Raw genomic sequence first — 26875 nt, 5'->3', positions numbered from 1 at the left:
TGTTATATTTTTATTTAATTTCTTTACTTTTGTGCGTCATCCTGTCTAAGAGCTCAGGATTTCATAAATCAGTGTTTTGGGTGGGGAGTTCAGTGCATGTTAGTTTCTTTGTTCACTGTCCATAGCATTATCTCAATATAAGAACTTATTCTTCTACTGTTGCTAATCTGTGCTCAGTACCTCTTAGTGACCCTGCACCATTCGTTCCCCAAGGGGACACGGCTTGGACTGTTGGTACTTTTGCTACAAACCTGCTGTGGTTTAACTAAATGTTACAGCATTTCTATGGCTGTGTGTAACACACAGAGTAGCTAAAAATGTAGATGCGCCTGTTCTGTGCGTGGTTTAGGTCACTGAAGGGCTGCATGTCATTTGTGTTTTTTCTAACCCTCAGATTTTTGGCTGCTGGCTCCTGAATGAAGCAGGCTGCGTGTTAGCTATGAGTGCAGGGTTTGTCACGTCGCATGGGCTATTGCATTTCTGCTTCATTTGTTACATTTTTGCCTTTGAGGCACTTTCTTTTTTTTTCCAAGCATGGTGGTATTCCCTATTGAAAGTTTGTCAGAGACCTTTAAGTGGCTTAATTGAGTGTCAGCAGAAATATCTGAAGGACGTTGTCAGAGTAAAAGCAACTTCTGGACATGCAAACATTTGAGGGCTTTACTTTAGAGATACAAAACGTGTACGTGTTTGTGCCTTTTCTTTCTCTTTGGAAATAGTATGTCTTTCTAAACTGGAAATGAAATGCAAGATGACTTGGTTCTGTGATTTGCGTAGGTGTATAAGAATGTGTAAAGCATATAAAACATATATACACCAAAATAGTCACAACAGGATTGATATTTCTCTGTGTTCGCACTAAGAACTCTCGTCTTATTAAAAGCACGAGCTAAAGCTTTTAAATGTTTCTTTTAATTGTGAAACCTCTTCATTCAATCCTCCCCCCTGACCTGCACTTGTACTCAGATACTTGTGGTGTGTCTTACCGTGTGACAGTCTAAGATGGAAGAATGGATTTTTTTCCCATGTGAAGTTACTGTTTTTCAGGTGGCACTCAGCATGATTTCATGGTAGAAGCATAGATCTGGCAGTCAGCAGATGCAGTCAGTGTTGGTAGGGTGATCCTGGCAAATCTGCTTTTCTTCTGGCTTTTTCTGCCTGCAAAACACTGATACTTACAAGGGTACAGAAGGTGTTAGGTGCTCCTGTGGGAGGCCCCTGGCAAAAGCAGAATGTGCTCTGAGCATTAACAGTAATTTGCCTGCTGGAAGTTGCCCAAAGTGTTAGCAATGTATTCTTGCTCTTTCTGAAAAATAAAAGAACAGGTCTTTTTCTAATAAGCAAAAGCTTGGATCCTGCTCTGCAGCCCGTGCACGAGTCCTGGCTTCTGCCAGCGCAGAGCCGCGGGGATGACCTCAGGGCAGCGTCTGGCTCAGCACTGACTCTCAGGAAGGAGAGCCGCTGCCCGGACCGGTGCCGCTGCTCAGCTCCATCCAAGTGGTGCAACCGCAGCCCTCCGCCCTGCTTGGGGAACACGTCTCGCATCGCCTTGATTTTCAGTGGGGTAAGCCAGCCTGGCTGGGGGAGGCTTCCCTTCTGTGTACTTACTGGTCCTCCTTTCGTAAATTCTTGAGTGTTTCCCTGGGAGTATGGACTGGCTGTAACTGAACTGGCAGTCACTGCTGGCAAGCATTAAAATAGAGAATTTCTGACTGCTTGCTTAGCTGAGCAGCCTGTTTTCCCCAAGCAGCTGATCTTTCCTGTCACTGATCCTTCCCTAGCATCTATGTAGGCTCAGGGCATGCAGGGGGTACGGCTCCTTCCTGCCCTTGCTCTGCTCCTGCTGCCAGCCGCCGCACCTGCCCTGGCTGCGCTGCGTTGCTGTGCTTCTGGGCTTCTTAGGGGAAAAGGAACAGGAACCGAGAGGCGCCAGTAGGTTCTTTTTGAGCTGAATTAGCTGAGTGTGGGCCTAGAAATAGTTGCATGCTCATAACGAAACAGCAGTGTCGCGTGGTGACAAGGTAGGAGCAAGCAGTGGGGAGTGAGAGAAGGGGAAGCTCCTTTGAACAACTGTTACCAACAAAGCCTCTGTCCCAGAGCTGGAGCCAGGGCTAGGGGTGTAGTTGTTAAAAATCAGCAGTAGTTCTTCTCTAAATTTCTGTTCACTAAACTAATTTAAACCAGAAAGGGAAGGAGGTGAGTTGGGTGGGGATTGATTCATTAATGTGTGCACTTGCCAACTTGTCATAGCAGCTGTTTGGATTTGAGTACATCCCTGGCAGTAATACCAGTCATTTCACTGGTAGGCCATTGGCTTGTTATATTGGGGCTCCTTTACTTGAGCAGAAACTTATACTTTAGAAGTAATGAAATAATGGCAATGGTCGACCTGTCAGGTTGAACACTGTAGTGGTTGGGTTACAGATATGAGAAAAGGATTCAAGAAACCCCGTGATTTTATCTGCTGCTCTGCCTTGCTGTTGTTTAGGCGTACTGAAAAAGCCACCTTTAATTCTCAGATGGTCAAACCATAAATGAAGGATTTTTTCCCGCTTTCCTAACTGGATTTGCAGCACTGATTGACTCTGTTTTTGTAACTGCCGTGACTTGCTGGGAGCGGAATGACTGGCATTCTGTTATCCTTTGCATGCATTCTTATTTAATTTTATATTCAAAAATAAATATAATAATATTATACAATAACTCAATAATTTTTATGTGATATTTAAAGCCTGGCATTGTGCTTCCTGTCACGGCCAAACAGACTTTCTCCTTCAGGGCTATCAATTTCTGGAAGTATAAGATTAAAATTAGGCGAAAAATTTAAGTGCAAAAGCTGATGTTTACTTATTGCGTTGTTGTAGTCCAAAATGATTTGTGTCTTACAAGCTTTGGAATGTTGTACTCTTAAAATGTCTTAAGTATTCATTTATTTCGTCAGCACCTTTGGGGATGGGTGCTGGTATTAGTTCAGCTCCTTTGGGAGACAAAAGGGAGTACCCCTCACTCAAAGCCAGCCAGCAGGAGATCTTGGGGGAGCTGAAAGTTAGAAAATGGGTTTCGAGCTCTTTGCTTTAACCACAGTGGCCATCCTTCTCATTTGTAGGCTGAGAGCTTCAGATGGCTTTGAGAATCTGTGTGTGCGCAGGATGGAAAGAAGGGATTGCAGGGAAGAGAAATGCCTCTGGAATTTATTATGCTTTAACCACAGGATGTGGTTGTTAAAACGATGTCTTGGGTTTTTGGCAATGTTTGGATTTCAGGCCTGCTCTTAAACTGTAGTGGATACTTTAGGTGAAAGTTAAAAGCAATCAGAATTCTGAAACGTAGGGAAATGGCCATGGCACTAATTAAATGGGTGTTTTATGCTTCCATGGGACCTCCCCGATTTACCAGGTAGGATCTTGCCAGCAAGCTATCAAGCCAGGTTTGCTTCTGAGGAACTTCATGGTGTTTAGATAAATGCTTTTCCTGTGTAGGGCTGCTTGCTTTCCCCTCATGTTTCTATTTCGGATGTGAAGTCTTTGAATCATGGATTATCTTCTAGGATGCTACCATTTGGTCAGCTCATAGGACTGCTGCTGAAGTCCATTTTTAGTCAGTTTTCTTGGTGTATAATACTTTGTGGGGAAAAAGAGAAAAGCCAAAACCATGTATTTCTTCCACCAGCAGTAAGAGACAAACTTGGGACTTTATGGAATTCAGTTACATAGGTTAGTTACATTTTCATTACAAGGTTTTGCCTTTTCTCAGTTTTGAATTGGTTACTTCCTAAATGATCATTTCTGACCCTTTTTATTTCGTTATGCTCTCTGACCTGGTTATGGATGAGTAGTTGAAGTGCATCACTGCATTATCAATGTGGTGTATTTTCTGTCTCCTCCCCTCATAGTAGATCCCAGAGCTCTCAGCTCTGTGGTGGTTTTCACTGAGGCTGGTTTTGGTGTACATCCCCATCTCGTCTGTGAATCTCTGTTGCTATAAGCCCTGCCAAGGTACAACAAGCACCAGTACGAACGTGCTGACAGAAGGATGACGTGTGTTAGAGCCATACTGGGTTCTGGCAAAGAGCTGCCATTGATGCTGGAGAGCTGCAGAAGCTTGCAGGAGCCGTGTGTACTTTGCAGCTGCCTGTAGTAATGATGTTTCTGTCCTTGCCTTGTCCTTTATATATTTTTTATATAAAAAATTGCAATTCTAGATGAGAAATAGTTTAAATGTGAACTACTGGTTGCTAAGTTCTTCATTACTTAAATTCTTGCGCCAGATAGAGGAACTCTATCACTGAAACTTAAAAGCACTCCAGCAGTGCTACGTAACCTTTAAAGCTGTTGGAGCAGTAAGGATCGTAGCAGAAAATCTTGGAGACCTTCCTAGCAGTACTTCTGGGACGGGCTCTGCATGGGTCTTATTACTTCAGACTTCCTGCTTTCAGGAAATAGTTCCTGTGTTAATGAAATATTACTCCCCGGAGAGCGGGAACCAGTCCTTGCATAGAAGTCCTGTTTTCTAGGCATATCCAGAGGGACGTCTGTAAGATGTAAGATGTTGGTAGCCACAGAGTTGCGGTGTAACAAAAGGTAAAATGAAGGAGGGAGCTGCAGACTGACCGGGAGCTGCAACCAGTGCAGTCAGGCTGCTCCACTCTGCTGTTGTTTAGAAAGCTTAAAATTCATTTTAAGGGAGAAATCGATACACTTTTGGCTTTTCTTGTGGCTTTCAACGTAATTTTGAAGATAGTATTGGAGAGGAAGTAGTCCCAGTTTTATCTAATGCTGTTTTGTTCTGACTTCTGTTGCTAAGCATTTATTTCATTTCTCCAATAAGCTCTCTTATATGTTGCTGATAAAAGTAAACTGAAAGCTAAGCATCAGCTCAATTTACCTTTCTTTAGACTATTATATAGGATAACATGGAAGAGATTTTTTTTCCTGCTAAACTGTAAAGTAGAAGGAAATATCTTAGTCTGTGTATTAAATTTAGTTTGCTTCATTTATGCTCATTTATTTAAAAAAAAAAAAGAATTTGAAATGTATTTTAAGAATTTCTGAAATATATTGAAGAGTTCTTAATTATGGACTCTAGTTTTTGTGGAAGATAACTTCAGCAGTGTTATGAAATGGTGTCTGAGGATCTGCCTTTTAAGATACTGAAGTTCAGCGTGACATTTTAATAACCCAAGCTACATATTTGCTGAAAAATCTTGTGTGTATGTTCCAATAACATACAATTTGTTGTGGATTTGATAAAAAAAGAATTCCAAAGCTGGACCTGCTAAATGCTGTGCTACTATATTTTGCCTAAAAAGACTTCAAGTAAGTGTCAGTATCTCAGTTCAAAGGTGGTATGAGAGATTTGCTTTAAAATTCCCTCATTCTCAGTATAAATGTGATTAGTTTGATCTGAATTAAGGTATTTCCACAACTGTACAGATGCAGGATGAGCATTCAAACTAGGGCTGGAGCACCACTTCTGTTACACCCACTGCCAGGGTAAATTCTTGGGACTCATTTAAGTTAATAAACAAACCAAATAGATAACCAAAAAACCTTGCAGTGCTTCTTTACAGAAGTTTGCGGAGGGGTCAAATGAACCTCTAAGAATGTCTGAGTAAGGATATTGTGAACACTTTTTGAAAAACAGTATCCAAACCCAGTAATGGATTGTATACATATTAAAATAAAGAAGCCGCTGATCAAAGGCAAAAGTATGTCTCATAACTGGACCAAGATAAAAACATGAAGGAGAGTGCCGTGCAGAAGAAAAATGAATCTGAACTGCTACTTTCAGACCTTCTGTATGATTTCTGTAACCACAATGAAATGTGAGTTTCCACAGGTTAGTTGCTGTGCTGGTGAGTGATGAGTGAGCAGATGTCTTGAGTAAAACTGGGAAAAAGAAGGTAATCTGGGAGGTCTGTACTCTGAGGAGGTGTTACGTTTGGATAAGCTACAGTAAGTCTGGGATTTTGTAATGCAAAACCAGTCCGTCCCTCTCCTTGGAGCTTCTGTTAAGTCACACTTGTTATTTCTTGAAGTTAATGAGCTCTCTCTAAAATTGACTGAGAACTGTTTTCATCTCTGTCTTCATACAGCAAACTGCTTCAAACTACAAAACCAAAAGCAAGGGAAAAATCATGACAAAATGAAGTAGTAGACAAAAAGTTTTGCTAACGAGCAAAGAGAAGAGGTGTTATTATTGGTATTACAGCTTGGCTTCAGGTTTTGCACCCTCTGTAACAGTTCTAGCTTGAAAAAGGCACTTTTAAAAAATAACAACAACAAAAGCAATAGAAAATAAGAAAAAAACCTACAAACAACCAAACCAAAATCAAAACAGACTTGTCCTGCAGGTGCACCATTGATCCACCAGCTCAACAGGACGTAAGCAACAATTGGTAGGTGTGAAAAGCAGTTGCTGTCAGAGCAGCGAGGTGCAGTGCTCGTGGTGGAGCTGCTTAAACGTGCCTCAGTCAGAAGGAAGACGGCCTGCGCCCATTCTTAGGGCAGTAGGCGCCTGTGGTTAGTGCTGAGCGCGGGGAGGTTTGTCTGTCTTTCTGATCAAGAAAAGGCTCAAAGTACTCAGCCTGCATGTCACTTCCTGAAACTTGCTGCTTATCAGCAGAGTGCTGTGCGCTGACAAGCTTCAGCTACAGAAACAGAATAACCTTTTTTCCTCTCTGTTGATGTAAGAGACTTCTCTTGCTTGCTGTCTGTTTTCAGTGCTTGTGTTTGCCGTGACAAATGGTCCCGACAACGCTTCCAGATGAGCAGCTTGATGCCAGTGAAGTCCGTCTTAACATAAACCTTTGTCAGAGGCTCTGGGGAAAGTCATATTTTCAGGAACATCTTTAAAAAAAAAAAAATAATAATTTGGTGAAATTTTGGAAATTTGGCATAGTCCTTAAGGTAACCCTCTACTAGCTCATCAGATACATTGTAAATACAAATTATAGCAATGAAGCCCCTTCACAAATGCTGAAAACATCAGTGCTCAATTCTTTCTCTCCTCTTCCAGAATCTCTGACCAGTGTCCTTTCTGGATGGTTTCAAAACAGCATCACGGTGTGTTTTTCTAAAAGGCATTATGCAATTCTGAAACACCTCAGGTGTTGGGTGTTTCCCTCCCTGTCCCACCTGAGTACCAGTAAGCAGCTGCCTGGCTCTGTTCCTGGACAGCACTGACCCATTTCTAAGAAGCATGAGGCATCAGTCTGCTGATGACCAGAGAGTCATCCTTAATGCTAGAGAAATATCAGGGTGTGAGTGGAAACTCGCTTGGGCGTTCCAGATTGAACATGTACCTCTAATAAGACATACAGAGGTTAAAGTCTTATTTTTATCTACATGCACACATGTGCATACATATGCTCGGTGGATTTCTATCTGCCTCGATAGATCAACTCTGTGAGATGTTTTGCTTTTTTAATTTTTTTTTTTCATTTCTCTGTTTAGGTCCAAGGCTGCCAGCAGCCTTTGTCAGGGTCTTGACCTTCTTCTTAAGAATCGTTTCCAGTTTCTACCTGAGTTTTATAAATTCTGATGTCCATTGACATGACTTGCTGGAGCTAACTGCTGTGCAAACAGTAATCTGATTTGATTACAACTTGTCCTTATTTTTATGTCTGTACTGGACGTTTAGCCCATTGTGACAGACAGGCTCCCAGGGGCTTTGATGCTGAGTGGGATTATGTCCAGATATGTAGAGTGTGTGCTTCATGTGTGTGTGTATTCACATGGACAGAGGTGTCTTCAGATAAGAATACAGATTCAGATAAGCATTCTAACACATGTATATTGTTATTCTCTCTTATTTTAGGCTAATGAAGATAAATGCTTTTTGATAACACTGTGCTTTTGAGGTACAACACAGTGCCTTTGAGGTACAATACTGTTTTATTTGAAGAGAACGGTATATTGTCATCCTTGACAAGAATTCATAGATCCAGAAATTGTCCACCAAAGAGAAGATGATTGGTGCTATATGACCTGGTCTTGTGAAGGCTCCAAAATGAAGTGTGCAAATGTGGCATCTTGCTGCCACAGAAGTTGACATGTGTGAGCTGTTGATCTTTAAGAGAACTGCAGTGTTATGCAGTGAGATTTGAGTGACCTCGAGAGCTGGGTAAAAATTGGGTAAAATGAGAGATTATGCATTTTTTTGACCATACATATGTTGCATAGTGGAAGGGCTCCGGGGTTGGAAAGTGTAGAGGGGGATAAAAATCTTAAGTGTTTCAGTTTTAGCAGATAGTTTTGAAGTGATTATAACTATGAAGAAGGAAAATGTAAATGTTGCAAATTTTTCTACAAGAAATAGGAAGTACTGGTGTTAATCTATGAGTCCAGCCTTACAGTTGCAGTCTAAGAAGTGTTTTCTCATGGCTACGCCCAGCTCTGGGGATTGATGGGATGTTGATCATCAGCATGATAACCTCTGTGGTGGTGGCTTTGTCCTTTGCTGTTTTGGAAAGTTCTTCTGTGAACTGTCTTACTCCAAGGCAGTAACTGCATAGTTGTGTTTTTTCATGTTTGGTTGGTTTTCTTTTCTTTTCTAAAGGAAAGAGACTTTTGTCATATTCTCAAGTTTTGCTGTAATTATCAAATTATTTCAAGTTTTCGATACTAACTATTTCTGTTCTAATACCAGTTAACTGAACTTAGTATGAGAGGATCTCAAGGGTTAAGCTGCTCCAGGATCATTTAATTTAAGCATCTGCTTCACTTCAGCTGCTGCCTGTTGAGACACCAGTGTTTCCCATAGTGAGTCAGTGCTTCACATGATGTAGGTTTCCAGTAGCCTGTTAGTGTGGAAAACAGTGGGGTTGTCTGCCAATTAAAGCTTTGAAAATAAAAGACGGAGGATAAGATGAAACAAGAAGAATGATACTGATCACAGATCTGTGTTCAGCAGTTACAGTATCTCGATAGACAATCAAAGCTTACAGTGCAAACAGTTCTCATGCGCTGTGTGTGGAGCAGTACAACATGGAGAGCTTTGTTCTGCTTCTGTTCTTTCAAAGGTCCATAAGTACCTACCTGTACCTACCCATCTGTGGCACGTAGCCTGGATGAGTGATAAATGTGTACAACTCCTATACAACAATTTTGAAGTTTGCATTGCTTGAAGTATGACAAAAAAGACAAGATTTTGTAAGTTTGCATCCCATTGGTGGTGGTTTATTTCAGAGTGAGTCTGTAAAGGGCCTTTTTTAAAACCTAATATTGTATTTTTTCAGAACTTTCTTGAAAGAACAGTTCTTGTTTGGCTGCTGTTGTGCCCTGAGTTAGGGTACAGCTGCCGAAACAATGCTTCCTGTTTGAAGTATAGCCACATCTCCTTAGTGGTGCTTTCACACTTACCCTCCAAGGGAGGGAACTTCCTCATTGCAAGTGTTAGTTTTAGTTTTGGTTTTGGCTATTAAGCACAGATGTGGTGGTGTAACCAATATTGCATGGTTGATATTTGAAGATGCTCTTAAAATCCCCACATAATAAATAGTGCATAGAAGTAAGAGGTTTAAAAACATACTCCGTAGAACTTACTGCTTAAGTAGTAGTTATTATACAAAGAGGATAGGATTTATTGTCTCCTTCTCCCCATTACAATAAATGGCAGGAAGGCTTTGCTTTCTGAAACTTGAAGGGCATTTTATACCTTAATAAAAATAGCTGTGCTCTAACAGCACTTTGCAGTGCATCATTCTGGGTGCTGAGGCACAGTTGTGTCATAGAATCATAGAATCGCCAAGGTTGGAAAAGACCCACAGGATCATCCAGTCCAACCATTCGCCCTTCACCAATGGTTCTCACTAAACCACGTCCCTCAACACAACATCCAAACGCTCTTTGAACACCACCAGGCTCGGTGACTCCACCACCTCTCTGGGCAGCCCATTCCCAGTCAGGCCAGTGCCTGACCACCCTTTCAGAGAAGCAGTATTTCCTAACGTCCAGCCTGAATCTTCCCTGGCGTCCTTTCCACTGTCCATCCCTCAGCCTCAGGCTGAGCTTTATTTCCGAAGTGAAGCTGCCTGCAGATCTCTTTGCTTCTGGAGGAATACTAACCCGAAGAATGCTGCAGACAAATAAGCAGAAGATCAGATGGAAAGAACAATCTTTGCCTTTGGCAGCAAACATGAGCAATGTGATTCTTGTATTATTATTTATCTTGAATTTTGGTTATGATGTTTGATACTATTCCTTGAAAAATGCTTAGTTCTGTAATAGCTTTTGATGACAGAGTATGTTATGAAAATAGCGCTGATTTGTGCTTTGACTAGCCCTACAGGTCAGTTACCTACTATTCAGTGACATATTTTTGATATGAATGTCTGTATTGTTCATTCTTCCAAAAATCTGGAGTCTGGAAAAAAAGAAAAGCCTGAGAAAGCGAGGTTGCTGTGTTCAGTGCATCAGTGCAGCCTCAGCTACGTCTGTCTGTGTTTCTCCTCATATGTGGAAGTACTGCAGAGAGAAGAGAGGTTTTCATCTTTGAGACTGCTTCTCTGTTTCACTGTCTTTGGTTGAACTGAACCTAAATCTAAATGGCAAGTGGTTTCTTATCTTGCTCAGGACAGGTTTTATCTTCCTCCCACCCACAGCATGCCCCTTATCCCTTGCCATATTATGATTGCACCTGTTCTGTGCAAATATACTATTTACCCTAGAGGTGGGAAACACACATTTATCTGGAGCTGTAACACTCCCCCTAAACAACTAATGAGATGGGGAAGGGGAGGAGATAAGGGTAACCTGGGATGCCTGTTGCAGTCACTGTGATTTATTTATTTTTTGAACATCTCCTGGCATACCTGGCTGTAATTAGAAGGGTCAACTTACGTCCATGTACTCCGGCTGTCACATCAGCAGTCTGTGCTTCTTGATTGCTTTAGTGAGACAGAAAAACAGAGGCATATTTAAAACATTGCTATACAAATGAGAGAGATTCGATTCTAGATGTAATTCAGCTGAGCTTGGGTAGCTTGAAGCTTTAGCTTTTTTCTGTTTTCCGTATGCTTATAATTCTGTATCCTAAATGATGACATCTGAAAGAATCTCTTGTCAGTTTGAATATACCTCTCAAAGTGATTATTTTTTCTCAGTGCTCATTTCAGTATTGACTGAGTATTACTTAGCGTGACGTATTTCCTCCCCACACTCATAAAAAAAATAAAATCTGAAAATATCAGGGAGTTCAGTTTCTCTAAAAATTATGGATATTCAATAGAAAATTTTGAGGCTTTCTCTCTATAGTACGCACTATTTTTGCCTGTAGTCTTCAAGCTAAATATGCTGGGTTTTTTGGTGTTTGCTTAATATTGCTGTTTTTATTACTACAAATAACTGCAAGCTGCTTTTCATAAAGTTGAAATTATACAATGAAAACTCACCTGGACTTCTGAGGACACAGTGTTCAAAGACACGACTTCTAAATAGATCACTGAGAACCTAGTGTAAGTGGGATATTGACTTTTGTAGTTGTAAGTTCAATTTTAAACCAGGTGAAGTCAGAAAATCTATCAGTAAGATAGGACAGAGTGTCTGGGACTCATGAAGCAATCATGAACCTTGGACTTTGGAAGATACAAAGCACAGCTGAGTTCCTTCTGGTGTGATATGTTGTTTTACACCCTAGAGTTGGCTGCTTATGAAAATCAGCATTATGAAAGGACTTCTTCCGTTCCTGCTGAGATGGAAATAGAAGTTAATTATAAGGCCTAACAGATTTGTTGGTTGAACTGTTGTTGCACAGTAAACCATCTTGGAACAGTAGTAAACCCTCCCATCTAATTCAGTTGCGCTGCTCTGGCTATATGGACTCTTTTTCCTTCTTTACCAGCTTATCTTATCCTCAAAGCAGATCCTGTAACCATCATGGTATTTAGACACGAACACCACCACCCCACCCCAGATCCAGAGGTGATGTTATCGGTGTCCTTTCCTTGGGCTGTAGACCCATGAGAAAGGGTGAGTCAGTTCCCAAGCCCTCCTACATGTGGTTTGCCTGGTGTCTTTCCAAATGCTAGGCCAGCTCGGAGCTCTGCAACCACCTTTGCTCGCTGACACACTCCAATGTGATGACAGAAGTGTGACCACCAAGGCTGACTGCTGCTTTGTTTGGTGGCCAGCCCAGCCCGGAGGCAGGTGAGTGCAGTAGCCAGGTACCCAGGGAGGCTGTGTGCCTCAGGAGAAGGACTTGTGTGGGAGACTTTCTTCTCCTGGGGCTCTGAGCCACCTGTGTGACTCAGGTTAGGGAAAATATACCCTCTGATGTTTCACACCTTCCGCTTCTGCTAGAGACTGGAAAATCATTTTCAGAATACTATTGCACATCTGATCTGATTTTGAAGACTACTGTAGAATGAATAGCACAAGAAGCAGCAATCTATTCAGCAAGGAACGTGAGAAGAGAAAGTTTAAGTTTTAATCTTTCTTTGCAGGGTGTTTGGCCCAATTGTTGTTACAGCTCTCGAAGTTAAAGTGTATAATCTAGGTGACTTAACGTCATATTTTAACCTTTGTTCTGTTTCATTAGTAATGACCGTTCTGATGGGTGGTGGGACTACATCTACCTCCTCCTGATTTATTTTTTTTCCAATTGCCAGACTGTTTTGTATTTAAATTGAGTTTTGAGTGATGAAAATAGAAATAGTGGAAAATAGAAGGTTAATCTAGATCCAATTTTTTTCTGTATACCAGAAGAATCTCTTCAGAAATTAAACATCAGTAAGAAAGGCGGGATGCTGCATGAAAAATGTCAAAATGTAAAAATGATTTACCTTTGTAAAGAGACCTACCTGCACACGTGATGATTACTGCTGATAGCAGACAAGTCATTAAAAACATCAGTTCTCCTTTTGATATCCTTCTAGCAGTAGAAAAGGCCCAGAGGGCTGCAGGCTGGTGCTTGGAAGTATCTTCTGAAGGGAAGTTGTCTGTAACGTGAATGGTATTTCCTGTGGTGACTGCTATGAAGTACTCAAAATCCAAAAGGATTGCAAACCTTTGTTTCCCAATCTAAATGAGCTGTGGAGCCCACTAGGCTGTAGATTGTTTTTGTCTGAGATTTGTAACTCATCCAGCAGTACTCTTCCAATAATTCTACTTGGTGTTTAGAGACTCCCAGTTCCCTTGTAATATCTGCTAATGGGTAATTATGGTCAGCAATCACTCTTGTCACGGAAGTTGCTGAAGTCATTTCAGAAACACTGTTGACATTTGTGTGAAACAAAAGATGGGATGAAAATCAGAAGCGTATCATCCTTCTTTGATACCCTAGTAGTTAAAAATAGAAAAACTGGTTCTGCTTGCTTTTGTGCTGTGGTTATGGAGAGGAATCAGGCAGTAGATATCATTTTACTTGACTGTTGCTATTAGGGATTGTCTTTAATGTTTCATTGATGAGACTGCTTTTTAGTCAACAGCAAGACTGGAGTTTTTGGCGAATGAACAGCTAAGTGGAAAAATAAGTACTTTTAAAACTACTGAGGCAGTTACTGAGAATGTGTTTGTGACTGCATTGGCAATTTCCAAATGGAAAGCAGAACTGCTGCACCGCTCAGATCCTGCTTGGAAAGACATCAACTTGGTCAGCAGCTGTAGGAATAATACTTCTAAGGAAGAGGGAGAAAGGATGCAATTCCTGGCCATCTTCATCACAGTTGTGAATGGGAGACTGAGCAGGAAGATACAGCTTTGCCAGAGCCACTCTGCAGTCTGAGATGAAACTAGCACCTGAAAATGGTGTGTGCTCTGTAAATCATGAGAATAAAGGAGTGCTGTACCAAGAGCTGTTCTGTTATCAGTCTGATTTTTGTATCAGATAGCACGTCATTTTGTCTGTTGCTCTGCCTTGCATTGTCAGCAAGGAAGAATGCTATTCGTGCCACTGAGGAAAGCCTCAAGGATGAGAGGCTCTCTTCTGTGCTCCCTCAGTGCCTGAGATCTCCTCCTTTGTCTTCCTGCTCGCCCTGCTCCTGCACTGGTCCTTGCAGGCAGCTGCTGGAAAGGAAGCTGCCAAAGTTACCCCATCCGTCTGGGCTGATGTGTGACCTGCGCCACGTTACGAATAAAGAAGGAAGTAGAAAAGGTCTGGAGCAGTGTTGCTGAAGCAAATGCTTCTGTGAATCATGGGGGAAAACTGGTGAGCCTCTACCACTTCCTTGAGGAGTAGATGGGAAGTGCAGGGTGAATGGCCAGGAGATGGGTGCAGGTAGAAAACCAGCCCTAAGCAGGCAGGGGAAACCAGGGGCTTTCTGAAGGTTAGATGTTTGTGCAGGCAGCAGGAGAGACTGCTAGAGGTGAAACAAAGAGCTGTTGAACAGATATGGCTAACTCCTGCTTGTGGAGAGATCCGGGACCCAGGGGCAAGACCCCTCAGTTATTGCCAGGACAGAGGCTCAAGCTGAACCTTTGATCTCAGTGTATTTTGAAAAGCATCTAGAGAAACCCAGAGCTTTGTGGCATTTCCCCATTTAGTACTGTTTCAGAGAAATTAAACTTTGGAGGCCAGAAGCGTTGAATGGCTTATGACATGCAGGACTTGGATGTGATCCCGTTTCAAGTCAACAGGAAAAAAAAAAAAGACTTGATTTCTACTGACTGTTCAGTGCATGTTTGTCTGCGCTGGATGCACATATGGGGCTGAATAAGTCACTGGCAGGCAGAAATTAACTCTGTCTCCTGAACGACTACATTAATTACAGATGCTCACCTGGAATGAAATTTGAGGCGCTAATGAAATAATTTAGGCGGTTGTCAGCTGTTAGAATGGAAAGTAGAGCGCTGATGCACCTTGGAAAGCAGCCGTAGCCTATTTGGAAAAGAAGGTGGGAAAAAAGGTTTGTTTAGTAAGGATCTCTATTGTGAAAATTTATCTGCAAGCAAATGTCTGGGGGAGGCTGTTCCCTGGTGAGATGGTGCGTGCTATGCAGGACAAGGCTGGAGATGGCAAGTGGGTAAGTTTATAGCATAGTCGTGCCTATTCTGAGACTGCTGAGTCCAGGCCCATTCCTAAAAAAATGTTTTGTATTGACACAAAGCACTGCAGACAGCCTCACTAGTGCTGGAGAACAAAAGAGCTCCAGTCCAAGAAGCTTCCAGTCTGTTATACTGGCTTTGTCAGTAGGAGACTGGGGAGTTCAGCGATGCCTGATGTTGTTTTAAGTGGAAAGCAAAGCACAGAGCCTTCAGAAATAATCAGATCTGCAGAAAGCATGGCTGTCTTTTCCCTGGTGAGCCAGAGGTGGCTGCGTGTGTGAGAGAGAAATCCTGCCCAGTACTTACCTAAGTTTCTGTGGCTGAATGTGAATGCAGCTTTGTTTGTATTGGCTTGAACCAGAATGGATTCACAAGGCTACTGTGGCGGTTCTGATTCAGGTTCTGGAAGGTACCTTACTGTGGTGGGTCTTCTGTTGCTGTTTTTCTTGTTTGATTGTTTTTCTTGTCTTGTTTGAGCAGGTGTTTGTCACATTAACTGGCATGCAGATGTCTGGAGCTCATCTGGATCTGGCTGAACATTGTGTATTTCTTTTGTAGGCATTCTTGTCAGTTCTCAGTGCAGTTTCCAATCCATACTCTTTGGGTTATTTTTTATACACAAATACAACAAAATAATTGCGTTGACAGATTGTTCCTTCTCCTTTCTAATTCTCCAGAACAGAAGGAAAGGCTTCCAAAGAAAGGATGCTTTTTCTTGTTAAGGTGATGACCAGAGCTCTGGGTCTGGTCTCTGCTTGTCTTGCTTGTGTTTGCTGCTGGTACTTCTGGGAGTGCTGTTGGGTTCTGTGGTCTGTCACCATTTCTGGGTTACGCCTCTCTTGTGGTGTGAGAACACCAAATCTCCAAGAAACTGACCTAAAAAAGTAAAAGTGATAGTGTGAGGAACAGTGCTCATGTGATCCCCGAATACTTAAACAGGAGTGCCTTCCATTGGTGGTGATGTGCTGTCACCTGTGAGGCAGAGAATTCTTAGAATTTGATTTTCTCCCAAGTCTGTCTTCTGTGTTTTAAGATGGCTTTTGGAAAGAATTCAGAGGAAAGGCACCTAAAGTGGGGACTTCCAGCCAGGTCTGTTAGTTTCTGGAACAGAAGGTTTGTTTTTTAATTAATTCTTTCCAGTAATTTAACTTAGTAGTGTTTGTTTATGTGTTTTAAATCAAGTCACGTAGAGCTGACAGTTCTGGAGCTGCAAGTAGCTAATGTCTTGTACTGTGAGAAACTGGAAATTTCAACGTACTTCACTTGTGTTGGAGGGCTCTGGTAGTGGCAGTGGACACGGTACAAATTGAATCAAGTCTAGAATTGAATTATCTCCAAGTTTTTGTAGTGCACTACAGATCTCTGTTAAACCCGTGAAGCATTGCTCTGGGACTTTTTTCACTTAATGGAGTTTTTGAGAAGAAAATGCTGTGACCTGGGCCTCGTTCGTAATTACGTGCATGGCAGCGAGTATCAGAGAAGGAATAAATGAATTGATAGGCTAGCACTCTCTGTATTATTAAAAGCAATTAAGTCATTGACAAGACGTGTCTCTGACTTTGTGTCTTGTAAAACTCTTTAATCATATTCAGAGAGAGTTCCAAGTTAATATTTAACATCTTTTTCATCTTTTGAACTAATGTTAGAACTAATTAGACAACTGAACCGTAGGATAGATTGTCCCTGGTGGTGTGTTTTCATGGAGGTGGTCAGAAGAATAAATTACAGAGTGAAAACTGTGAACCCATTTTTCCTGGATTTTGGAGTCAGCAGCCCAAGACAGGACTGTGTGTGCCTCATAGTTGTGAGTGTATGACTACGTAGCAATTAATAGTTATTTTTAGAAAAGAGATTTGGTTTTGCAGGTTGGAGGGGGAAGAAAAGGCATCTCAAAATATTCATTATCATAAAAATCAGATTTCTGCAATTATATTAAAGAAATTTGTCTTCTGAGTAGTGAGTTTTCTGCCTTTGGAGAGAGTTACAGCTGAAACCTTCCCACTGGCAGCAATGTATCACCTTTCCCACTGAAAGGCTAATTCAGATGAAAATCCTGCCCACCATCTGCAACTTCTGATGCATTTTTCTGAAGAAGGAACCGGCCTATGCTAGAGTGAAGCAGCTTAGCAGCCACCTGTATGATATGGATAATGTGATATTAGAGCACGATGTGAATATTTTGATTTTGTCTTGGCATCTCCTTTACTTTGGCTGTCAGTGATCTTTATGATGCATTCACACACACAGCAAAAGAGCATTATGGTGCATGTGCCAGTAATGTATGTGCCACAATTATTTTTTCAGTTGAGCTGTGGGAGACCTTCTTATTACAAAGGAAAGCTCAATAGTAACAAGTACAGGTGAGATATCAGGTGTACCATTAAGCACAAGGGAAAGATGTACTGAAGAGTTTCTTCCATTTTATTTCAGTTTTGAATATGTACATTAAGTTACTCTGGTACAGACTTGTTAGCAGGGTCTGTTGTGATAGGACAAGGGGGAAATGGTCTCAAACTAAAAGAGGGGAGATTTAGAATGGATATTAAAAAAAAATATTTTTTTTTATGCTAAGGGTGGTGAGGCACTGACACAGGTTGCCCAGAGAGGTGTTGGCTGCCCCATCCCTTCAGACACTCAGGGTGAGACTGGAGGGGGCTCTGAGCACTGATGGAGCTGTGGGTGTCTCTGTGCATTGCAGGGGAGTTGGACTGGATGGCCTTTAAGGATCCCTTCCAGCCCGAACGATTCCATGGTTCTGTGACAGATGGAAGTAGTGCAATATACTCTTTCTCTTTTTATAACTAATGCCAACAAGAGGTTAATTTTTCATTTTTCTGCAGAAGTTCACTTTTTATTTTTGTCCAGTCTCAGTATGGTATATCTATTTGTTCCGTCTTGGTTGTTAGTAAAAGAGTGGTATGTTACTGCTTGGCTGTGTTTACATAGACTAAATCATTCAGTATGCTTTCTGGGACTGTTTTTCCTTAATACCACTCCTGATTGCAGTGTGAATGCAGTGTGAACACGTGTGGCTAAACGTTTTGTCTCTTGACAGTAACTGGCTGGAATTTGGCTTTCCTTTCAGCTGGTTCTTTCTCCCCAGATAAATAGGCACCATGGTGACGGGAGTCAAGGGACAAAGCAGCCGCCGTCCTGTTATCAAGTTCTAATAAAACTTCTCCTGAAAGCCTGTTTTTCATGCTTCCCCCCATCCCATCCCCCCATTCTTTTGTTTTGCTGCAAGTCTTTTGGCACAGAATGAGTTATATTCACAAATCTATTTGGAAAGCATTGGTCATTAGTAATTAACAATACAGTTTGTTCCTTAATGTTCATTGCTAATAGAGCACACCGATTGCTGCAGAAACACTATTAGCTGGAGATGAACGCGATGCGTGCAGCTTGATGCTAAGTATCTTTTTCTTAATATGGTTGAATTTTGGCTTGGACAGAATTGCATCATTTTCTCATTTTCCTTCCTTTCAATCAAAACAGTGTGAAAGGAGGTGCTTTTCACTTTTCTTGGGGAACACCGCGTCCATTCAGCTGAAGTCAATTAATTTAATTGTATCTTCTCTCTGCAGAGTTCATCCCAGGAAGTAAAATTCAAGCTTGCTGAAAGAAGTCCTGCAAAATAAGAATTGGGGAAAAAAAAAAGCAGAGGAAAAAAAAAAGCCATAAAAAATCATAGCAGCATAAATATGCATTGATTTAGAGACTCATGCATGAAACTCCTGGTTTTGGGGACACCAACTGTCTTGCTTTTGGAAGCACTGGAAATCTGAAGTTCGTGCTCATGAGAAGTCAAGCCGAAGAGCCTGGGTTACTCAGCGTGGCTACGGATTGCAGAGGCGACAGTGGCAAGTCAGACAATCTCTGTGAAGTAGGAGTTCCAGCTCTGTCCTTGTGTGTGCACTGCAGCTGAGAGAAGTAGCGGCCAGCCTGGGATAAAATGCCAGCTAGGGGTAAATATTTCTTCAGTGAAAGCGATGACTGCAGGATCACAGATCCTCTCTATGAGAAGTACCGTTATACGAGCCAGCAGCTTCCACTCCTGCTACTGCTGCTCTTCATTGCAATCATCTTCTGGACTACACTAATTATAATCTTTTTTGTCAAAGATGTGAGTATTGATTGGTATTCGTTCAGCAAAGTGCAGGGATACTGTAGGCATAGGAGAGATGCAGCTTAAAGAAATTTGTGATTGTGTAGCATATTACGATTCTGTTTTTTAAGAAAAAAGAAACTGAAATAAAAACTCGTGTTCTTCAAGTGGTCTCAGTTGACAGCAGTTAAAAAAAGGGAACTGATCTAAAGATAATGTTGTAAAAGAGTGATGAGGAAGCTATTACAGTCCTTTGTTGCCTTCTAACACTGCTTTCCAAATGCAGTGCTGCGTGAGTGTGTGTCTTTAGGTTAATTGCTAAAGAGATTTAATTGTACCACTTGTAAACTGTTTAGCTTTTATTCCCTTAAGAAAGGAGAGTAGCAACAATATTCATAGGTGTTGCAAGTCATCCTCTGTAAAACTTGGAAAAGAGCTGTTACACCATTTTTAGTAAAGCTTGAATTCCTTAAATGCATTTATCAGGATTATAACTTATCTTAAAAGACAACAACAAAAAGGTTAGTTCAGGAAATGAAAATGGTGAAGCTGGGTAGATTGGATATCTTCAGAATTATTTATTATCTCTGAATGTATCAATACCAGAAAGCATTAGTGCTGCTGCAGCCAGACTGCTTAGCTTTTAAAGTATGCTAACCTGAGTTCTGATCTCAGCTGTTTCCAGGAGAGTACAGATGAATTTTCCATTTTTTTTCCGAAGGAGAAAGTTGGAGCAAACATAATGCTTTCTTTTGCTTTTTCAGGAAGCACGTATTCATCTTGCCTTCATTATTGCAGTATGTGCTGTTCTTGTCATATTTTCAGTCATGTACTTACTTTTATGTATCGAATCCTTATTTCGGAGATGGCTAACGTTATTTGGAGTTACAATTTGGATTTGCTTCTTAACGATAGGTTACATTCCTCTTCTTGAACGAGAAGATTATTTTTCAGCATGGGAACAGGTATGCATTTCCCAATTGTTTCCCAATTATTCAAGTATTTACCATAAAACCTGTGGTCACTATGTGTGGATCTACTTGCGCACTTAATTTTTCTGAACATTATAACAGCATAAAACTAGTTTTCTGAGATCTAGTGTGCTTTTATAACTGAAAATACAGTTCAGCTAAGAAGATTGGATAATTGCACACTTTTATTTAGAAACTGCATCTTTTAAGTTGTAATTTTATTTCTGTGTAAGTAGTTTAAAACTTAATATTTACGTGTTCATCTTTTAAGAGATTTTTGCATTAATAATGCTAGCTTTTGTTAATTTCTGTGTGTCAGAGTGGTGTTCAAGAAATGTGTAAAGGCCTCTGGAACTGGGTGTGCCCTAGACAGTATGTTTTCACTTCAGTGGGAGAGGTGAACAATAAGAATTAATGACACGTCCTAGCAGAGCTGGGTGCGGTTCAAGTTCCTTACTTGGTATCTCTGATCAGAAGACGGGAGATTTTGTGATGCCAAAAATACCATAATCTGTAGGAAACTCCTCCTAAATTCTCATAATATAAACAGAAGAGTTTTCAATAAAATAAAAACGAGTTTTTATCTTGTTTTACTGACTCTTCCCCTTCCCCTCTTTATTTCAGATAAAGAAAGATATAAATTATGAGTTAAACAACCCATATCTGATTGTATTATGGCCTGGATCCAGCACCAGTATTTACAGTTGCTATTCAGTATTTTTTGATCTAAGAAAGAAGATATCACCATAAGGAAAAAAAAAAAAAAAACTAAAACAAAATCTAGTTCTTAATTATAGGTACAAATGTGTAATAACACAAGATTTGCTTCTCTTGCTTTCAGTGCTGCAACGCAGTGGCTTGTATCATTGTCTTTGGTAATAATGGTGATATAAAGCCAAAAACATAAGGCAACTATAGATGAGAAAGCAGAAGCAAATAGGTGAATTGCAAAATTGTACTGGAAGTTCGTAATTTATCACAGATTGAAACTACTGCTTAAATGAAGTTTAACCTATGCTTGTCTGTGCTTATTAAAATATTGCACAGCATTCAGAATGGTTTGATGAGGGTTGTATGTATGGTAGAGGAAGTTTTGGTACAAATGAAATAGTAAAGATGAACATTTAAAAGGTTACTCCTGTTGGGTGAAACCTTTTATTTGTTTGTTTGCTTGTTACGTTCCATCTCAGCAAAGAAATCTATGCTGATAAGCATTTCACTGTAGTCTGGGCCTTGAAATTTCCTTGAAGGAAGCCGCTGTCTGGAACAGCGTGAGTTGAGCTGCAAATGAGCTGCAACATTGTGCATTCTGTAAAACCTCTGCTGTTAAATACATAGTTAGTTGCAATAGGGATTATTCTCTTGTGTCAGCGTTGGGAACTATTATTTGGGCTTTTGGTTTTGTCAAATGTGGAGTAAATAAAGAAGTAATGTGGTACTTTTAAGATTAAAATACTAACTTGGAGAAGGTGAGAAATTCCATTCTGTTCAGCTTTGCTATCCTTGCAGTGCACTGATCTTGATATATAAAGTGCACCTTCAGCTGTAATGGATGAGCCAAGAGTGAAGGGCAAGGACAACTGAAAAAATGAAGTGATACGTCATGTTAATCGCTTTATCTTTGAATCTATATCTGCTAATTCCCTCAAAGCTTTTAGGGCTACTTCTTTCCTTATGTTTTTAACTCTGCTTTTGAAATGTCGATATTTCATTGTTCAGCTTAAAAATGAGAAGAATGCTGCTGCTTTCCTTCTTCTTTATGAGGTCTGTTAAACATATAATAATGTGTGTGTGTGATTAACTGTTTTGTTTCTTTTTCCCTTTCGATAGGTGCCATTTTTTCTGTTCATAATCTTCACAGTTTATACCATGCTACCCTTTGGGATGAGAGATGCAGTCATAATTAGTGTTCTTTCTGCTCTCTCCCATATTATTGTGCTAAGTGTGTTATCCAGGGATTCTCATGCAGATAAAAGATCCATTCTGTTTCAGGTAAGGAAAAGCTACTTTAAGTCATTAAATATCCTAGTCATATTACCATTTGATTTTGGCATAACTCTCTTGTTTAGGTTAAATTCCAAACTTCCACAAAGTTCAAGGATTTGGATCACGAGCTCGTATCTGTTTTGCATGCCTTCAATAAAAATGTATTTAGTTTCATTTATAATACGTTCTGGTTTTCTGATGTAAGTGGAAGAAGCAGAATTTCTTAACTGTTACTCAACGTAAGACAAACTTTGTCACAATCTTTCTTCCCAATCTGTGCTGTTCAGATGGGTCCTATCTTCATCTGACACTGCCTGATGGGTGGATCAAAAGGGCCACTGCTGCCCCAGGGAGTCAGCAGGGCCTGGGAGCGCTACAGGAACCTGTTAGGGTTCCTGGCCCTTATTTATAGGGTGTGTTCAAAGCAGCACCCCGCTCTTTCAGTGCAGATATTTGTCAGACTTCACACACCATGCTGATGCGTGCTTTTGTGGACTGTATTCTCTCAGAGTCAACCACTGGTGTCTGCAAATAAAAGTGTTAAGTGATACAGCAGAGTTGTTTCATTGTACTGCGGTATGTTCCCCCAGGAGTACCTGTTCCTGTGTAAGTTAGCTCCTGTTGTCCAGGCACATCCTGGCCAATGGAAATGCTGTCATTTGGTGTGTAACAGGGTAAGGGGAAAGTGAAACGATGCCTGAGATCAGTTACTTCTAAGAAACTAAAGTGTACTGGTGAAATATCGATGACTGTTCTGCAGCAGGTAAATGTTTTTCTTGTGCAGGTACTTGCCAATGCTGTCATTTTCCTTTGTGGTAATTTGATGGGTGCATTTCACAAACGCCAAATGCAGGTTGCTTCGTGGGATTTGTATAGATACACATTAAAGTGCATTCAGGTCCGAATGAAACTGAAGATTGAAAAGAGGCAACAAGTGAGTGAAGTGGTTCTTGCTATGAATTGCTTGTTTTCATTTCTGAAATTGGTGCCATTTTATAAGGTTTGTGATTAATGTTCATAGAAGGGCTTGGGCCGATCTTCATAATACCCACCTCATATGAAAAATAAAAGTTGTGCCATTAGTAACAAAAGAAGGAAGTTGGAAGGAGAAAACTGTTCCATGCGGCTTGTCTGTATGAAAATTACAATACTTGTAGCAAGGACGTTGCTGCCAGTTATTTCAGCTAACTTGTATTTCCTAGCACAAAAGGTTGATGGGACTGGCCTGAGGTAACCCAAAAGAACATGTCCTTAATGTCCTGACAAATATTTGTGGGGTAATTTTAACAGTTTTGTGCTTCCCTTTGTTAGGAATTCTCTTTGAAATACTGCAGTATTGTTTGTTCTTTTATTTTCTTGTCTCAGAAACTGTTTTTTCTTTTGCTAGGAGAAAATTGAAACTTAAGTGAGAAAACATCCAGGCTGGATGTGGCTCTGGGCAGCCTGGTCTAATGGCTGGTGACCCTGCACATAGCAGGGAGGTTGAAACTCCATCGTTGTGGTCCTTTTCAACCCAGGCCATTCTATGATTCTATGAAAAAATCATATAATGCGTTACAGTTTGGAGTATGATAACATTTATATCCCTAAACTCCAGTGGTATTTAAAGAGTAAGCAAGGAACTTTAATCTCCTACTGAGGAAGGACTGTAAGGAAGTATCAAAGCTGAAAGTAGCGTGCCTTCCTTTTATCCTGGTGTGAGCAGGGTGAGGAACAGCAGCTCTTGATGGCTGATGTGAGCTGAGTTCTCTGCCCACAAGTTCCTAGATAAAAGGAAGGGGCTGGGGAGTGACTGACTTGACAGAATTGAAAAGAAGAGAATGCCACACAGCTAACGCAGCCTGTCTTCTGATGCTGATCTTGTGAGATGACAAACCTGCACGAAAACCCTGGCAGAAAGCTGTTCCCTGTGCAACAGCCGGGGAAGTATTTAAGCAGCTTACAGAAGCACTGTGCTACTAAAATATCCTTGGGTGATGTGGTGACCTGCACGTGTTTTATGGTTGCTTGTTTGAAGTGTAGATGAGCTGAAGTCTATGGACAGTTTACTTTTCAGCTGTGTTGCAATTTGCCAGACAGTTCTGAGTTGCCTTTTTGCCACCCATTTTTTCCCTATGAAGATAATACAAGAACTGCAGGTCAGGGTTCATCATCACTTCCTTGAAAGCTGTGTAACATGTCAGCATCATGTGGCCCCGCTACATGCAGCGGGGCTCTGTTTTCATTTAAGTTATTCGCCAAAGTTGGCTCTCCTATTAATAAAATGCTGGAGGAGAGAAAGGAGACGTTTCTGTTTCTGGGAGGCAGCCTCAAGCCAGACTGCTGTCTAGGGCTAGTTTAGTCAAGTGTTTGATGGGCTCCTTCTTCCCACTGTGATCCTAAGGCATTTATTTTTGGTGGCAAGTGCTGGTTAAGCAATCCTGACAGCTTGTTTCCACCTGTGGACTGCTGCACAGTTGCTTGGGAAAAGGAGACAAAGTTTTAGGCAGAAGAGGCAGAGTTTTACTCAGTTACACAGTCTTCTGGCTTTGCTGGCAGTGTCATCAGAAGTTCCTGCTCGTAGCTGCTCCATGTGGCATTTTCTCTTCTGTGGTGACCCTGCTATGGAGCAGCAGAGCCTTGCCTGGATTAAAAGTACTCTTTTGTATTCCTCTTCTGCCCGGCAGCGTTTAGGACAAAGCCAGCGTAACAGATAATGCACTGAATATGCAAGTAATGTAAGTGGTTTATGAAAAGACTGAATCTTGCTCAGCTCAGAAGAGTTTTATTTCAGTGGCATCAGTTGCTGGTTTGCTCTGTTTGAGGGTTTTTAATACTGTGTAGATTACTAGTTACAGAAAGTAAGCTTTTATCTGAAGTTTTATCAGAAAATGCTAGTGTAATCCTGAGATTGGCTGGGGGGGGAGGAGAAAGGAGAAGGTTTTAATTTATCTAGAAATTGTAGTAATACTGATTTTCTTTCCTCTGTTTCGTAGTTAGAGTGATGTGGCATCTAGGTCACAAGGAAGAAAATAGAATGCAACACCCCAACTTAGCTGTAAAATCTGTTTCTGAGAACTGAAATGGAACAGTCTTTTCTGGAAAATGTGACATTTATTACTCAAAGGCTTGTTGAATGAAGAGGTTTTATCTCTTTAATTCCTTTTTGTTGTCACTAAATCCTGCAGTTGCAAAATTAGTATATGAAAAGTTTTACATCCTTAATTTTTTTCCCCTCCTTTTAGGAAAATTTACTTTTATCCATACTGCCAGCTCATATATCTATGGAAATGAAGCTGGCAATCATAGAGCGACTAAAGGATACTAATGATAATAGGCAAATGCATGACAACAACTTCCACATTCTGTATGTTAAAAGGCACGAAAATGTTAGGTAAGTTGAAATAGAGGTATTTGTATTTGTATAAGTTGCTAATTTCTTAGTGCATGTTGTCCAGTGGTACTGAAAATGAGAGACAGACTTTCAGGCTGAAGTGAGCTCCTTTTCTGTTGTTGAAGGATAATGTCTCCTGAACTTGTAATGTGTTGAGATACCTAGCCCTGTTTTCTGGAGTTGTTTTCCTAAGGCCTGAGGTGCTTTCCATTAAGTGCATTTTAATGTTCAACTGACTGTGGAATAGACACATCTTCATATTTCAACTGTCTGTTTTTTTGTTTTCCTTTTGTTCTTGTCCAGCATTCTCTATGCAGACATTGTAGGATTTACTCGCCTTGCCAGTGACTGCTCTCCTAAGGAACTGGTAGTGATGCTGAATGAACTTTTTGGAAAGTTTGATCAGATTGCAAAGGTACGTGTTGCAGTTTGTTGTGGTACAGGGATTTAATTTAGTTAAAGCTCAGTTGTTGTTGGAACTTCAAAGTACTGGAATATAAGAGGGCCATACTTACTGTATTGCATCAAAACAGGGATTAAGAATGCACAAAAATAAGTTATGCCATCCTAGCTGCCACCAGCTTTTTGTGCTACAGTAGGAGCTGAGGTCAAAGATATTTGGTCACTGCTTGCAACTGTTCCTTGGGTACAAGAATATAAAAGATTTGGGATTTTAAGTGATACATCTGAATTTCTCACTGCTTTCTGCAAATTGGCCTGTTTAAAAAACAGTTGTATTTAGTGAGTCAAAGTCTTCCACCTCTCTCGTTGGGCTATAAGAAGAGATTCTTGTTTCTATTCTATCATCTTTTCCACTATGTAAGGCTGTTGTAGGCTTCAAACTACATAATAAAAGCCCATGGCTAACCTGGAAACTAGGCTGCATACTGAAGTCTACCAGCTCTAACAAGGTTACCCACTGATCTTTGAAACAGAGAAGCTCAGGGCTGTGTAAGCTGGTTTACTAAGAATCTACTTGATGGCTTCAGTTGTTGGAGAATAGTGGATATCCTTTTAAGGCTTGGATTGATGAGTGAGAACAACTTAGTTTGATCACTTGTCACTGATTGGTTGTAAATAATAGTGTTTTTTAGTTGGTGGAAGAATTGCTTCCACCAACTGCTAGGCTGTTCCCCAGCAGGGATGGTTTTGCAGCTGGAGTGGCAGCTGTCCCTGATTAAGACATCTCCCCTTATCAGTCAAACCCGACACAGCCTTCTCATGCAGAATTAGCCCTGGCCTGCTTCTAAACTTTGTAGCTAAAATTTGTCAAGTAATATCTTAACAAAAGACAATATGAGGAGGTCTTCTTTCCTCTCTTCAGCCAATAACAGGCAGTAGTATCTTCTGCTGCACAGTTCAGAAGTTTTTTGCTGCCAAACTGTACTGCTGCTTTGATGATGAGTGACAGCAAACTCTACTGTGTGCCAACTTCCTCTTCCATTAAGTCTGAAAATAA

At 40.8% G+C, this 26875-nt stretch overlaps 1 protein-coding gene across 13 annotated transcripts in view; it reads left to right on the top strand.

Annotated features, from left to right (window-relative positions):
* Positions 1-26875, top strand: part of ADCY7 (adenylate cyclase 7) — a 58859-nt gene that overhangs the window by 10798 nt on the left and 21186 nt on the right. For 11 of the 13 annotated variants that reach the window (XM_015292407.4, XM_015292401.4, XM_040707183.2 and 8 more), the window contains 6 exons: positions 18566-19104; positions 19851-20051; positions 21888-22049; positions 22828-22977; positions 25268-25416; positions 25720-25831. In XM_015292407.4, coding sequence (XP_015147893.2) covers positions 18934-19104; positions 19851-20051; positions 21888-22049; positions 22828-22977; positions 25268-25416; positions 25720-25831 — 945 coding nt within the window. In that variant the 5' untranslated portion in view covers positions 18566-18933. Of the gene's footprint in view, positions 1-15940; positions 16095-18565; positions 19105-19850; positions 20052-21887; positions 22050-22827; positions 22978-25267; positions 25417-25719; positions 25832-26875 lie in introns of those variants that run through there. The other 2 variants (XM_040707185.2, XM_025154320.3) reach the window with 2 other exon arrangements.

Source organism: Gallus gallus, chromosome 11 (assembly GCF_016699485.2).
Source record: "Gallus gallus isolate bGalGal1 chromosome 11, bGalGal1.mat.broiler.GRCg7b, whole genome shotgun sequence".
Lineage (NCBI taxonomy): Eukaryota > Metazoa > Chordata > Aves > Galliformes > Phasianidae > Gallus > Gallus gallus.
The sequence above is the reverse complement of the archived record's forward strand: the minus strand, read 5'-3'. Positions and strand labels throughout refer to the sequence as shown.